The sequence below is a fragment of the Convolutriloba macropyga genome, chromosome 2 (assembly GCF_964194025.1).
Source record: "Convolutriloba macropyga chromosome 2, txConMacr16.3, whole genome shotgun sequence".
NCBI classification, from domain to species: domain Eukaryota; kingdom Metazoa; phylum Xenacoelomorpha; order Acoela; family Convolutidae; genus Convolutriloba; species Convolutriloba macropyga.
In genome coordinates, this window is record NC_134469.1 from 4,332,861 (window position 1) to 4,349,292 (window position 16,432).

The 16,432-nt window shown below is 36.5% G+C and overlaps 2 protein-coding genes across 2 annotated transcripts in view; both read right to left on the reverse strand.

The window, feature by feature from the left end:
- The window catches only part of LOC142335072 (late secretory pathway protein AVL9 homolog), a 72,670-nt gene that overhangs the window by 39,036 nt on the left and 17,202 nt on the right, over positions 1-16,432 (reverse strand). The window lies entirely within an intron of this gene.
- Positions 579-1,813, reverse strand: LOC142335070 (uncharacterized). Its single transcript, XM_075383408.1, has 2 exons — positions 1,656-1,813; positions 579-837 (listed from the first exon to the last, which is right to left on the reverse strand). The coding sequence occupies exons 1-2, from the start codon at positions 1,790-1,792 to the stop codon at positions 660-662; spliced, it is 315 nt and encodes a 104-aa protein (XP_075239523.1). The 5' UTR covers positions 1,793-1,813; the 3' UTR covers positions 579-659.

The window sequence follows — 16,432 nt, forward strand, 5'->3', positions numbered from 1 at the left end:
AGACTGTTACCAATTGCTATACATTACAAACTAAGCTATTGTTAAAGTCCAACGTTCGAAAACAGAAGTCAACAATCAAAAACGGAGGTAAAAGCTCGAATAGAAAGAAGTCAAAATTCAAGTCATGAACAAACTTGCTTTCTGCTTAAAAAACCTGTAGACTATCAATACTCCTCTTCGAGTCGTAAAAACCTGTAGAATATCAATACTCCTCTTCGACTCGTAAAAACCTGTAAAATCTCAATACCCCTCTTCAAGCCGTAAAAAGACACACATGTTTACAATAATTGCTATGAACTTCTCAAGAACAATTAAACATTCTACTAAAGTCGGGCGAATTGCTCTCAAACGACTGGGGACTCCAAACAAGTTTCGATGCATCGCTTACTTAGAGACTAGTAAGGCGTAAAGCTCAAAGAATACTTACTTTTCTGCGGACGTTGCCTGTTTATCCCGTTTTTGAGGACAAAGTTCAAAGGGTCAGACGAAAATTTCGTCAAGCGAAAAATTGCATAAAAAGACAACAGGACTAAAATAATTGCTACAAACTTTGTTTGAGAGCAATTAATTAATGGACAACTGGCAATAAATTTTATTAATCGGTTATCCTCTAAATTCAATCAAAGTTAGTACTAAGTTTTTCAACAAAATATAAGTTTCTAGACTGTTCCGTTCCACTTGATGGGTTTAAAAACAGCATTTTTGGGTCTGTCGACAACTTGTACATCCTTGTCTTTGCAAAGTCCTATCTTCCTGACGTCAAATGCAGGTCTGTACAGAAATCGTTCTGAAGCTGAGTAATCCAATTGGCGTCTCTCATCCATTTTGTCAACACGTCTAAATATCCAAAAAATTTATAATATTTCCAAAGAAGAACACCATTTGACGCAAAATTGTCTGTGAAACACGTTTGTATATACTAAATCACAGTAGAACTTTAGACTGCCAAGTGTATTCAGCAAAAACAATCTGACAATTTTTAAAACTAGATAGTTTCAAAAATCAACGTGTTGTGCAATTTTAGAGTAAAGACACATTCAGAACCCGATTGTGTGGGTTTTATTATTCCACCGGCGAACCCGATTGTGTGGGTTCCACTAATCCATTTGAAAATCCGATTGTGTGGGTTTTGATTCAACATGAGAGTGACGAGGGGCCAATAATCTGAGTTGCTGTGATTCAGATCTTGGATTATGACTTTAAACTGATAATTAATAGCAGGACAATGAGTTAATAAAGTAGACTAAGATTATCTTACCAAGCCATATATTAATTGAGAGTCATTAATTGAGAGCCATAAATTTTTAATAACTTTTAAAAACTCTTGTTTTGATATTTCAAAAACTGCTTTAATTGAATTTCATGGAAATTAGAAAAGAATACTGCCAGAAGCAAACAAACTGAAATTATTTCAGGCAATTTAGATTGTTCCAATTTCTGATCTAAAACAATTGTGGAACCATATAAGTGTCATGAAATCAATCAGAGGCTGTATTTTAGAATGTTGTGAACCACTTTCGATGTCTAAACATACAAATGCCGAATAACGTAATCTGCACGGACTTTACCTTGCCAGCTACGGAACTTGTTTTGTTAATAGGAACGTGACTATTGAGTAATCGCTGCATCTGCAAATTAAAGCACATCGGCCTTACCTCCCCGCCATAAGTCGCTCGATGATAGCATAATGTTTTGTCTCCTCTTTGAAAACATATAAGGACTGGAAAAAGCTGACACTGAACACAGCCCCACATATTATTTGTGCGTGGCTCAACTTGCTGAACACAGACATCTGAAAAAGGTTTCTTGTTAGCATCATTAAAAAATTCTGAAGGTGGCTTTTTGAGTTTAAAACACATACGCATCTGATTGATGATGGAATTGGAAGACGAGGCCGAAAACTCACACGAGATCATACCTCCCCATTGTCGTTCTACCTCCCACGAGATAGTACCTCCCATTGTCAATGAGGGAAGGAGAACAAAACTCGGATCTATTCTGTTTTGCGCCCCCCCCCCCCCCCCCCCCAGCTTAGTGAGCATAAATCTTTTATGACCCCCAGGAGCACGTGCTATTTTCTTACATAGTAACGTGCTATATAACAACATATAATTTGTAACTGGGGATCATGAAAAACACTGGGGGGCCGAAACAGAATAGATCCCAAAACTCTTGATATGAAGGGAATGCGCATTGATTGTAACCGACGCGTTACTTTGCGAGGGAAAGGAGACGACTGCGAAATGCAAAAACTGGTTTCCAGCAAAATGCCAACGTTTTACTGACACGGAGTATAAAAACATGCAGGAATTTATTTGGATCTGTTCCTATTGTGCAGAAAAAGGACCAACGGAGGACAGAGGAAGTAAAATAATTCAAGAGGTATGCGGATGACATAGTATGCACTGTTAAGGGGAACCCTCTAGAGTACCTCAAGAATGCAAATTTTCTTCACGAAAACTTACAATTCACTCTTGACACACACAACGGTAATGGAGACCTGGCGTTCCTAGACCTGAATATAAACGTAAACGGTGAACGAAAAATTAGATATCATTGGCATCAAAAATCTACTGATACAGGCAAAATCTTAAATTTCCATAGCTGTGCTCCATTAAAACAAATGCCATTCATGGGACTGTACATATGCTGCTCCTCAATGCATCCAGTGCATGACAATCCTTTGATGTAGACAGTAGAAAAGCTGTCGGACGGTAGAAAAGCCTGTCGGACAGTAGAAAAGCTAATGACTCGAATGAATATAGGGGGCGGGAACTCACGCTATATATTAGTTCAAATAATAATTTTAGGCGCTAGAAAATGGCAGACGTACCAAAATATACAAATTTTACTGCTGGCCAATCACAATTGAGAAAATAGGAATACTGTTTTCCGATTGGCTGATTAGTCAACAAATTCTCCATGTTTTAAAATAGGATATGCGTGTTAAAAAATTTCTCAGAAAGCTAGATAAGCCGAAATTGAATAATTTTACCTTTTGGGGGAACTGATCTCACGTTCGGTTGTGATAGATTCATATCAAGTCCCACGGGCCGCTGAGGCATGGCCGTGGCCCGAAAGGCATGGCCAGATGCGATAAAAAAACATAATCTAGCATTCGGCTATGTCTAATTTAGGCTAATTTAACGCATAGAGGTATGGTGTTTTGAATTTCTCGACCAATCACATTCGTTGCAATTTCTACTTTTTGTTAAGTATATTTGTTAAGACGTCACCTAATTTTGACTAGATAAGGATACATTGGGCAAAAAACATTTTGTGCATGACAAAACGAAACTTCCCAAACCCTCCATAAGAGGGATACTTAGGGTCAGAGCAAACTTGTAATAACCCTAGAAAAACGAAAACACGGCCAAACTCGATGAATTTTAAAGATTTACCTTAGAAAAAGGTAACTCGGAAGGCGCTTTGGCTTTTCTTGACACTAACGTAAATGTGAGAAGCAAAAGTAATGTAGTGACACTACAAACATGCCCACGAAATTTTTAATGCGGAAGTTTTCGAAAATTACATTTTAAAGGCTGCAAACAAAAAAACACTTGAAAGTGACAGCTAAACAAACTGATTTATGATTCATTATTTATGAGACAGTATCTGCTACCAATTGTCAAAAGGATTTATGGTTTAAATATTAGAGCCGAGATTGTGTCAGAGAATACACATGATGTTCAACGCTATCGTTGGGACCAAACACAGCGTTTGGGAAAAAAACAAACAGAGCAAGGACTCTGGGACCAAATTATCTTGGTGAACGCAAATATAGATAAAATCGGGGTCCAATGGGTTAAATTCGAGTATCACGATTCATAATAACTTTTATGAAACCCAAAATGAAACCCTAAACGGTTAAATTTGAGTATCACGATTCATAATAACTTTTAACGCAATTTTTTAAGCTGCCTTCCCTACTTTACACTTTTATAAAAGCTAACTTGTATTAATTCTTCTTTGAGCTGAAATTTGTTTTTAATTTCTGAATTCAATTAGTTCCACCAATTCGAATTTTTCACAAGTATTTGGAGGACACTTTAGAATCCAAGTTAATCCGAAAGGATTCTATATTGGCGACAGAGATATAGAACCCGGAACAAAAACCCAGTGTTTCCATTATCGGCATGGCCAGTGATTGTGTGGAACAGGTAACACAAGTGTTGTCAACACGGCAATCGTTGCTGCGAGAAAGGAAACACACTTCCTCAGCTCAAGGATTTGACTGAAAGAAGCAAGTTCAGCGGCAGTGACGCAATAAGACATTGCAGATAAAACACAGAAATACAGTGAGTGCTGGGTGTGAACAATTATTCAAGAGAAAGGTAGTCTCAGCAAGTCAATGGGAGTGTCTGAGCAGTCAGTGGAATTTCTTTGTTCAGTAATAGCGGGCTGCTTCTTTGGAGTGAAAGATCCAGAAGAAGCGAATCCGCAGATTTTCAAGGGAGGAGAGCTGCACTGAATTACCACAAACAACAGGTTAGTTCACAACAAAGGTGCTATTTGTGTCATTATTATTTGTTTTAATGTAAAAACCGGAAAATGGGGCAAAGATTTGCATTCCTGAATGAAATAAGGTGAGTATCAAAACTTATTACAGTTTCCGGTTCAAATGATTTAGCAAACTATTAATATTTACAATTTCTAGTTTCGTAAGTATTAGATTGTCTTATTCGGCTACCTCAAACATTAAAACGAAAATTTTACCCAGTAAAACGGATAAATTCTTTCGAATTTAAAATTGCTCCGGCCTTAAAAAATGGTATAAGTTTATATATAAATATATAACAGTACTGAGACATAACTGTAAAATAAAGGAAGTTACCTAGTAGTTTGAGTCAAAATGGCAGCGGGTTCCGTATCGAAAATGTTATTGCCGGAGGCTTTCACCGGTTCAAATGATTTCGAGAGCTACTTGACACATTTTGAGCTATTGGCGGAGCTGCAAAAATGGACACGTACAGATCCTGCAAGCTCTGGCGGAGCAGCTTGCGAAATAGATGAGCGGCGGCACTATTTTACCCTCCGAAGTCAGCAATCGGATTCTATCGAACCTTACCGCAGAACGTGAGAGACAGCTACGATGAAACTGTTAAGGCTTTTCGAAATCACTACAGCGAAAAACCGATTGTTTTCCGGGGACGGCTAGCGCGTCGTGTGCGGCACCCAGGCGAAAAACTAAAGGATTTTCTGGGGGATTTAAAGCACTTAGCCCACAAAGCATACCCAGAGGAGTCACAAGATATCCGTGGCCACTTAGTGCTCCGGGGTTTTCTGGAGGGAAAACATCACAGTTAGGTTAGGTTAGACCTAAGAAAAACATTAGAAGATAACGATATGACTGTGGACAAAGCGCTAGAAGAGCGTTACATCTGGAAGCCGTGACAAGAATAGAAGAAGAAGAACAAGTGCCTCAAATTGCTGCCATTAGACAAGATGACTCAAACAAATCCCTAATCGAGGCGGTTAATGGTTCGGTTCAGAAGTTATCGGGAACTGCTGATGGCAATTCCAGGGAAAGTGGCGGTAACAGTCAAGGCTGGGTAAACACACGACGCGGGTATCAGGGACAGAATAACTTCAACCAAATCCAGGACAGACCCAATTTGCTAGAAAACGGAAAAAGTGGAGTCCCCAATAATGATAAAAACTTTAATAGAAACTTCACGGATACATGTACTGGATGCGGGCAAAAAGGGCATAGAATTAAACAATGTCGGAACTGTTTTCATTGCGGGAGTTCCCAACGCATGAAACGGTACTGTCCTAACAGAAAACCCAAGCAAACAACTGAATCGGGAAATGTTATCAAAGTCTGTTCAACCAGCACAACAAAATGCTTCACTATACAAATACTCAGACAAGGGCAAATGAAAATGGGGCTGGTTGATAGCGGCAGTAGTGTATCCCTCATCAGCGTCGAACTGCTGAAAGCCATAGGAGACACAAAACGAATAGACCCATACAATAACAGAGTCTTAGCTGCTAATAATACCTCAGTGAAAATCTTAGGAAAAGTTGAACTTTAGTTCAAATGAAACCCAAACAACCCAAATTTTTGCACGAGTTTTTGGTCACTCAAGAAAATCATATCTCGCTTTTACTATGTTTGGACATCCTCACTGATCAAAAGTGATACTGTATTTAAACGAAAAGATATTAATTTGTGGTCGAGACAAATTCTCTAGTCCGCTTATTACTAGAACGTAAACAACGTTAATTCATTTACTCTTCTGTTGGAAACGCTCATTATGCCGGCAAGAAACGAAGCCTGGATAGACGTAATTGTGAAAAATCAGAACGCTGAGGTGACAAAGAAAAGTCAAGGCCTGGTTGAAGGCCTCAAGGACTTTAAAATTCGCACTGGTGTTTTAGTGGCTGACTGCCTGATATCTGTAAACGACTCAAAGAGCCAATTGAGGTTTGTTCACCTCTCTGATAATGATATCAAGTTATTCCAAAATACTAAAATTGGAGAGTTTTTCAGCAACGATGACAGCATACAAGTAAATGGTTTGTTCACAAGCAAGAACCAGCCAAAACATCCGGAAGTTTTCCGGATGGGGACTCATGCAACATTAGAGGGAACAGATTTGATTCGAAATCAGTCCGACCAAGTAGTTGCAATGTTCATGAGGCACAATCAAGTATTCTCCAGAAACTCAAATGACTTGGGTTTCTTTGATAAAATAAAGCATAAAATAAAACTAGAAAAAGACGCGAAACAATTCAGGCGGGCCTACGGCAGTATGAGCTTTGAAAAACGGAAAGCAATAAAAAAAATATTGGAAGACCTAGAAGAGGCCAATTTGGTTGAGCCAACTCATTCATAGTGGGCAGCACCGTCCATACTAGTTAAAAAGAAAGATGGAACATTCCGACTAGTAGTAGACTACAGAGGTCTAAATAAACAAATTAAAAAAACAAGCTGGCCATTGCCAAGAATTAATGATGTAATAGTCTCGTTGGATGGAAAAATGTATTTTTCGAACATTGACCCAACGTCGGGTTATTTCCAAATGGCCTTAGAGGAGGAATCACAAAACTTGACTGCTTTCATCACTCCTATGGGTTTGTATAAATGGAAGAGGTTACCAATGGGTTTAAACTCAGCGCCAGGAGCGTTCCAAAGTTTGATGGAACTAATCCGAAAACAGTTTGGACCTAAATACCAAACTGGGAACCTGGTCTTGCTGTTTAATCCAACAGTAAAACCAGGGCAAACAAAAAAGTTCAAGTCGTACTATAGCGGTCCTCTTGTTATATGAGAAATAATAAATGATTTGAATGTCATCATTGAAGACCTAAAAACTCAAAAACAGCAAAAATGCATTACCACAGACTCAAGAAATTCAAGTTTCGTCAACACGAATACCGAAAACAAGGTAAATTAGCCGAGAGGCCGGCTGGCAACGACGAAGGAGAGGACGGTTTCATTGAAATTGAAGTCAAGCAACAGAGCGCTGGAGTAAGTGACCAGGGAACAAAAACAGAAGAACTCCCCAGTCAAATCGAAGTTAATCCAGAGGTGGGACAATCTTATGAAGGTTTGTTGCAGCCTAAACCTGAAAACGAGACACTGATGTATACAAATATGGAAGCAAAGTCTAACGACAGTGGAGCACAGCCAACCAGTTCCAACAAAACAAAGTTAAACAGCACTCCGAGTGAGACTTCCAGTAAAACAAAAACAGCAACACAAGGCAAACCCATCAACAGTATAACAAGAGATCACGCTGAAAATCACAGTAGTTCAAAAAGGGTTACACGAAGTTCAAGTAGACAAGCAAGTCATGGAAAAGACCCAGAATGGAACCAGGACCTGGCCGAGTAACAGTCGAAACATCAGAAAAACCTAATACACGACCCGCTGCCAGCCCATCGAAACCTAGCAAATTTAAAGATTATTTCTTGCATAAAAATAAGAACGATGATCAAGGTGATGACGGCTTTGACTAAAGATAACTGTTTTAGCAAAGGCACACAGAGAAGATGACATCAAACAGAGACTCAATTTTTGGTAAGATATTCGTGTTTTGCATTGTCATGGGATCCCTTAAGAGCAACAAAACAGAAATTACGGCATATAACTTTGAAAATATAGTAAAAACCTCTAGATTCTCATTGTGGGAAAGAGATAACTGAACTCAAAACCAAAAACATGCTCTTGTATTATCTACCGGACACGTATTATATCATGAGAGTTTTAAAATCCAATTAAATTACTGCATGTTTCAAGCCGCATACACCGTCAGTGGCCTAAAAAAAGCACATGGTGGGACGACGCAGTTTTCATTCAAGAAAACTCGCAATTGATTCCCACGTACTATCCACTTACCAGCAAAGCTTGTAGCAAATTGTTACAAGGGATATCGGTAAATTTACCGGGGTTTGGAATGAGAAATTTAGCTTCGAAACCACCCTATTGAGAAAGTTACAAGAGTCAAAAAATGGAAAATAAAACGAAAACAAAAATAGGGAGCGCCTTTATGAAAGGCGGGAACAACAAAGGTGTAAAATTTGCATATCCAGTAGCTTGGCAAACCCCATTGATAAAAAATATTACGGGTAGTGTAGTCATTAGCGCAGAAGTAACACTTGGAAAAATAAACGAGGAAATGTTGCAATCAGAAAGAGGATCAAAGATTATGTTCCTAGACCCGTTTGGAAACCAACAATTTCATCCCTGGAATCAAGATAGATTCGAGCTTGATTATATCCAATACAGTGTCCAAAAAGGAAATGTAACAAAATTATTCAACCTAGGTGGATTCTCGGAAGAAAACACAGCAGAGTTGATTGCTGTGGGTAATCATCACTATGTGATGGGTGAGACCACTGATGAAAGGAAATTTGTCATACAAATTTTGAGCGAGGAAATCAGAATAAACAATCTTGTAGTAAATAAAACTAACCATCAAAACGTCTTTTTTTTTACCAATTGAGCCTCGATATAAATTCTCAGCAAACAACATACACTGTAACTACTCAAGATGTCAGTAGAAGTGGTTTAGATGCGTTATTCGTCCAAGAATTCAATAGTCTGCATGTAATTGTTGACGAAATGTCAAATCTGAGATGTAAAATGAACAAAAATTTTAAACAAAACGTATTGGCTTTAATGGGGAACGATTATTCGCATTCTATTTTCATTGGTAAAGAGGGAGTCATAGGACTGCATGCAGAGTCAGCAGGTGCAATAATTTACGTGCATCATTGTGCTAAAATAATAGTAGAGTTATTTGCTCTAAATTACTGTACTGATGAAGTGCCGATTATTGTAACACAAAATGATAGTCAGAGCTTCGTGTGCTATATGAACGCAATATCCAAGGATTTCTATAAAAAATTTACGCTTATAAAGTGCAACCCATTGTTCCCTAATATATTCCAACTAGGTAATGCTTCTTGGATAGCGTTTGGTCAAAACCTTACAATAGTAGAAAAACCACAAGTATTGTCTTATCTTGAGGAACGCAAACGTGAAGTTCCTATTTTTAAGGAGGTTTTCAATGGTTTTTTCACAGAGAAGCAGCTAGAAGAAAGTCGGCTAGCTCAAATGTATAGACAGATTAGAAGAACGATAACAGTATGAGAAGTTTTCCTGGGTCCAAATGGAAAGTATACACAAGAACAACTACTAGACTTTAACGCATACACCAGTGATTTGAATTGGCATGAAGTTCCTTAGATTAAACCCATAGAAAGAAACATTTCGAAAATTTGGCATTTTGTAAGGGAATTGACCTTAACGCTAAGGACATTATTTTTGATTGCAAAATTTCTAGTAATTTGTATAAGAATAATTTTATCAACTACGTTATTTTTGGAAGGTGCTCAACCAAGAGTGGCACTACAGCCGATTAACCCGTCAATCGAACTTAATTATATAACCGTTCTGAAAACCCAACAGTTAAAACCAAAAAACAAATCTAAAAATTTTGTTAAAACAAAAGTATGCGAGTTGTCGGGTTTCGACAAAACGGACTTTGAGCCGCGGGCTGTAAGCCAAGAAAAAACAAATCTATTTCAGTTGGAAAATTTTTCAACGTCAAAGAAAGTCTGGAATGATGCTCATTCTCTTAAACATGTCTAATACTGGTTTTGTTTAGAGAACGAAATGGAACCAGAAGTGGGAGATTATGTATATTATCTGCCGCAACTACGAAGTAAAAGCAGTTGTCCGACTAGGATTCTATAGAATCTGCGGGGTCAAAACCCGTTTTAGAACGGTCGTGGCCCGGGATGAATTATACCCAACAACACTAACCCAGAGACCGCCTATTACTACGCAGGAAAGGAATCGGACGAAAGTCTGGTTAGAAAACAGCGAACAGCAGGGAGTTGCTTCCTTGCAATTGCAGGAGCAACTTAAAAGTGTACAACAGGAAAATAGTATGCTACAAAAGCAAGTTGTTGAGTAAAGCAACAACTAATCGTTGCCGAACAGCAACGGGAGCACTTTCGTGCTAGAATCGAAGCTAATAATAGTTTAGTTGAGTTGGAATGCCAACTCCAGCAAATGCGGCTCGACTGCGAGTCAGCAAGAACTGAATCAGACGTTTTGTCTGGGGAGCTAAAATCAGCTCATAAAAAAATCGTTGAATACGAGGGGGAGCTGGAAGTAGCTCGGAAAAAAGCTTCAAAAACGGCTTCAAGGTTAAGAAAATTAGAGTTAAAATTAGAGGCGGAGCTAAACGCCAAAGAGCTTACTACACGACGACTACAGGAGATTGAGAAATTGTTACCAGGTACAGGAGCATTTTCAATATACAATCTACCTTGGATTTCGCCCACTGCAACGATTGAGGAAATCCAACGGCGATTCAGACATATGTCTCTTTTGATACACCCTGATAAAGGAGGCCCAAAAGAGAGATTCCAGTTATTAAATCAAATAAGATGCGTGCTTATGGATGACGGTGCACGTAATATATACGAAACTCATGGATGGAAGTTTGCTGTCGAGTTTTTGAATTAATAATGAGTGGAGCATTATGCTTCAATAGGGGAAGGCGGTGTAGTGACACTACAAATATGCTCACGAAATTTTTAATGCGGAAGCTTTCAAAAATTACATTTTAAAGGCTGCAAACACAAAAACACTTGAAAGTGACAGGTAAACCAGCTGATTTATGGCTCATTATTTATGAGACAGTATCTGTAACCAATTGTCATAAGAATTTATGGTTTAAATATTAGAACCAAGATTGTTTCAGAGAATAAATATGATGTTCAACGCTATCGTTGGGACCAAACACTGCGTTTGGGAAAAACAAACAGAGCAAGGTCTCTGGGACCAAGTTATCTTGGTGAACTCAAACATAGATAAAACCGGGTTCTAAACGGTTAAATTCGAGTATACTGATTCACAATAACTTTTATGAAACCCAAAATGAAACCCTAAACGGTTAAATTCGAGTATCATGATTCATAATAACTTTTAACGCAATTTTTGAAGCTGCCTTCCCTAATTTACACTTTTTTAAAAAATAACGTGTATTAATTCTTCTTTGATCTGAAATTTGCTTTTAATTTCTTAATTCATTTAGTTCCACCAATTCGAATTTTCCTCAAGAATTCGGAGGACACTTTAGAATCCAAGTTAATCCGAAGGGATTCTATAGTAATATCACCTGTCATTGGTATCAAAAACCAACTGGCAACAGAATAATACCGAATTTTAGCAGCATAAGCAAAATGTGATTCAGGGATGGTTAAAAGGGATTATAATGCAACATCTAATTCGCTGGCCTTCGATCAGGCTCTTGCTGAACTCATCCTTCGTGGAGACCCGAAAACCCACGTGGCATATCAGATAAAATGTAATAGATGCGAATCCATCTATGGTCAGCAAACAAGCCGGCATGTTACCACCAGGATATCAGCGTATCAAAAGAAGATTCGCAGGTTGGTCACCATCTGGTTGAATGTTGTGGCGCCACGAATGACATTGAATAGAAAATTCGGGACGTCTGTCGGAGATTAGAAAAGCTATTGACTATCGAAGCTATATACCAAAGCAAGATGAAGCCGTCACTGAACACACTTGATGAAAAGAGGGGGCGCTAACTTGCGCTAAAATATTGGTTCAAATCATAATTTTCAATAGATAAGTATAAATAGGGAAAAAACGTTTTGTGCATGACAAAATGAAATTTCCAAAACCTGCACAAGAGGGATACTTATGGTTGGGACAAAGTTGGAATAACCCTAGAAATACAAAAACATGGCTAAAATCGAAAAATCCGGATTAGGAATGTTTTTTACTGAAATTGATAACGGATGTAAATATGAGTAGTAAATAGGCTAAATATTGAAAATAGTAAAAAATTTTTGATTCAATTTTTTTATAATAGTTCCCAGAACTTTTTTAAAGTTGGCCTCAGGCAAATTCAAATACAATTTCATTTTATCCTTTGACAATTTGTGAATCTTTAAACTTGACGATGAACGTAGATTTCGAAAACGTTCATTTCAAATATCGGAAATAATTTTAATTTTACAATTTGGTATCTTTTACCTTTGATTAGGATCTTCGGAAAAATCAGATTTGAACTTACAATCAGTATCCAACTGTGTGCTCTTCCAGAATTATGAATGAGATTTTGGATAAAATAGCCAAAAAAGATACAGCAAAACCGGACATCTCAAAACAATTAAAAATCTCAACAAAAACGAGTTTAAACCGATGTTTCTTGTTCAATACAGAGGAAACATCACTCAAGTGTTGCGAGTGGACTGAAAAAATGATTGCTCTTCAAATCATTTTCACAACGCGAAAATTCACAACTTGCTTAACTACACTTAAAACAAACCTTTATAAAAAATCTTAAATCACATATGATATATAGATTTACTTGTAATAGATGCAGTTCAATCTATGTTGGCGAAACAAGGCGACATGTTACCACTAGAGTTTCCCAGCAACGATGAAAGTTTTCTCTTTGAGATAAAACCTCTTTGAATCAGAACCCAAATCTCCTATTCAAAACTTATAAAATGAAAGACTCATATCAACAATTATAAAGTTCATTTTAAATATTTTTTCAAATCTTAAGGTGGAAACCTATTAGACTATTAGAAAAAATTGAAAATGTAAACAGAATTATTGGTAAAAGAAGCGTTCTACATCAAGTAGTTGAAGCCACAACCAAATACACAAGTACTGGGAGCGGGAATTGACATTGAAGTATTAAATCAGATAAGAAAATTTTTACTTTCAATATTGAAAAAGCTGTTCTGGTTAATGTTAATTCAAAATTTTATCAACCACAACTTGTAAAGGATAACAACATATAGGTATGAAATTTTAATTTTTTTTCCCGAATAAAAAACAAAAAAACCCGGGAACTTTGAAAATTCCGGGATTCAGATTAAAGTATTTTGATATAAAAAAGTAACTCAAATTTCGTAAATATGTCTTTAACTGAAACTTATTTCAAAAATTAGATGATATTTAAACTATTTTCATACTTTTCGACAAATAAAGCTAAAAAAAATTATTAAATTTGTAAATATTTTGATTAAGAAATAGGGTTTCAACTAAACCTGACGATGAACGCAAAGTTCGAAAGGGTTCGTTTTTTAAATTAATTTATTTTTTACTTGACAATTTCTTTTCTCTGCACAGTAACAAATTCCCTTTGTAAAAAATGTCAATTAAACAAACGCCCTCTCCGTATAGGGGTAATTGGTCAACTTGGGGGCGGTAAGTGAGGCAAACGTGTAGTTTTAAAATGCACTCTATTACATATATCAGGAACTGCAAAAATGCTTCCGTAATTAGGGCTTTTGACCGTTCGATCTTCGGACACGTGTCATTTTTACATTGGCAAAATCGCAGATTGTATGCAAAATTTCATCTCCAAACCTCATTTTGAAAAGTAATTGGGCAACAATAGGCATTTACTTCATGCGAATGGTCAACCATCCAGTGTCAAGATAATATTTTTTGAAGACTACACGGGTACTTTTTAGCTAATTATATAGCCACAGGAAAAAAAGTAAATAAATAAATATTTTGAGTTAACAAACGAACACTTTCAGACATTGCGTTTTTTGTCAGGTTTAGTTAAAACTGAATCAAACCTGAGTAAAAATATTTATAAAGTATGTACACTTGTCATTGACTATATCTATCAAATTCTGCGAAACGAATTAAAGTAACAAAGAATTTTTAAAAAATGTTATGAAATTATATATAGAAATTTTATCTACCTTTTTTACATCAAATAAATTAAAGTCTTTGTTTCAGAGAACTTGAAACTTTTGGACAATTTGTTCTCACTTTATGAAAATAAATTTATCTCTCATTACTATCTGTTGTTGTTTTTTTCTGTTGTTTTGGTTGGTAAAATGTTAAAATAACAAGACGAAGATTAAAATTTGAGTTTAAAAAATCTTTTTTTTTGCATTCGAACGATAACTTCATTGTCTTCTCCCGATGCCGGTACATGTCGCGCAAATATAGTTAGGGTTCTATTTTTTGATATATATCCATTCAATTTTCATACGGTTTTAAACCCCGTGATTTGAACAAAAAACACCGGTTTCGGCTCACTTTTGTTAAGACTTTTAATAGCTTCGAGACTTTGTTGCTCCTTTCAAGAGTTCTTCTCTAAATTTTCTGTAGCTATTCAATTCAACGTTTGAATAAAAAACTGGAATACCACTCTGTTGGATACTGGCATTTAGTCCAGATCTCCTATTCATACCAATCTTTTGTAAACTTTCAATCGCTGGTGTTAACAAAATTTCGATTTAACATGTCTCAGAATATCGTTTGATTTTCAGAGTCAAATTTTTGCATTTGAATTAATAATTCTATTTGGTGTTGATTTAGTAAAATATAGTTGATTTTAGTGTTGGCAGAAAGCAATATTTTTGGTTTCTGTTTTGAGGAACTAAGGTTAGTATCCGCTCATTGTTAGAAACTTCTGTGCTGAATTGTAGTTGCACAAAAAGGTCCAAGTACAAAAGTTTACTTCTAAAAATGCTAAGTTAGATATTTCTAGTATAATTAAATTAAGCGCTGCCTATTGATGCTATATAGAGCCGTAATTTTGACTTTATAGATAAAAAGCAACAGTTGGATGAAACGTCTAAGGAAATTTTTATCTGTTTTTTTCTTGTTTGGTTTATGCTTATTTGCTGGAACTGTCTGATTATTGGTTGGTCAACATAAAAGTGATTTAATTGATCGGAATGTTGCCATCATGTTTTCTTTAGAGAGAAGAAATCAAAAGAAGTAGATCTTTCATGTCTATATTTAGGGATGGAGAAAGCGGCTTGAATTTGTCAAGCCGTTTCACGTTGTCCATTTCACAAATTTTACGGATCCAAACCTGTAGAAATTCTTTTAAAGTACCTCAATCTCTTTTGTTTTTGCTTCGTTAGCAACCCAGGCTCCTGAAGCATATGTAACTATTGGAACCACTTAAAATGCGTCAACATTAGATATTAGCTTTGCATTTAGTTTTGTAGACTTAATTCTAAATTTTTCAAAAAATAGAACGGTTTTGGTGCCTTTTAGCACTTTTTTCATATTAAATTCCCAGTCCCATTTGGCCGCCATTGTTATGCCATGGACATTTTAGTCACTTTGGTACTCTAATATTTTGATGTTTGTGTTTAGCTTGGGATTATCTTGACCTCTTATTGGTACGAAATCTTTCTTTGGTTTTTTTTCATTAGAATTCATTTTCAAACAGCAATTTAATATTTGTCTTATATATGTTTGCATGCTTGCAGTGTTCGGTGAAAGGAGCATAAAATTGTTGGCATCAAACAGAATTTCACATATATTTAATTGTACAGGTGGATTGTTAAGATGACGAGCGGAAATTTAAGCACTAGAGACTCGATTTGTTACCTGCACAGTTTTGACCTACCATTGTTAAATTTTATTTTTGTCTTCGTTTACTACTGCAGCTGGCAACGATGTCTACGAATTTTCTGCTGAAACCTTGCACTTCAATTTTTTGTAGTAGCAGCTCAATTGGGAATGCTATTGAAGACTTTTTTGTGATATCCAGATACGGTAATATCAATTCCTCTTCGTTACCAAAGCAATTATTGCAAATCGGTCTCCGAAAACCAAGCGGTGCTTTGTGCATCGTTAATTTTACTATGTCAAAGAGGTCAAGAAAATAATATTTTTTGGGAACTTTTTGATGTAATGCATTGAAGGCGTATCGGTCTGCGTTGTTCTAAGTCTGCTCTATCTTCAACTTTTAAGATAGTGATAGCTTCACTTATTTTCCAATACCTGAAAATTAACCTTTGAAAGCGCACACTCGACAACCATCGAAAACAGTATTTTAAGGCCGGCGGGTTTTTGAGCACAAAGTTACCTATATTGTCTGGGCCCAATGCTTCATTAGTTTCAACCTAAAACAAAAATTTAGTTTAACAACGTCCT

Excerpts from the sequence above, each read along its gene's own strand:
- LOC142335070 (XM_075383408.1), bottom strand. The coding sequence starts at position 1,792 with ATGTCTGTGTTCAGCAAGTTGAGCCACGCACAAATAATATGTGGGGCT. Across the intron at positions 838-1,655 it reads GAGCGACTTATGGCGGGGAG|ACGTGTTGACAAAATGGATG; the intron begins GTAAGGCCGATG and ends TTGGATATTTAG.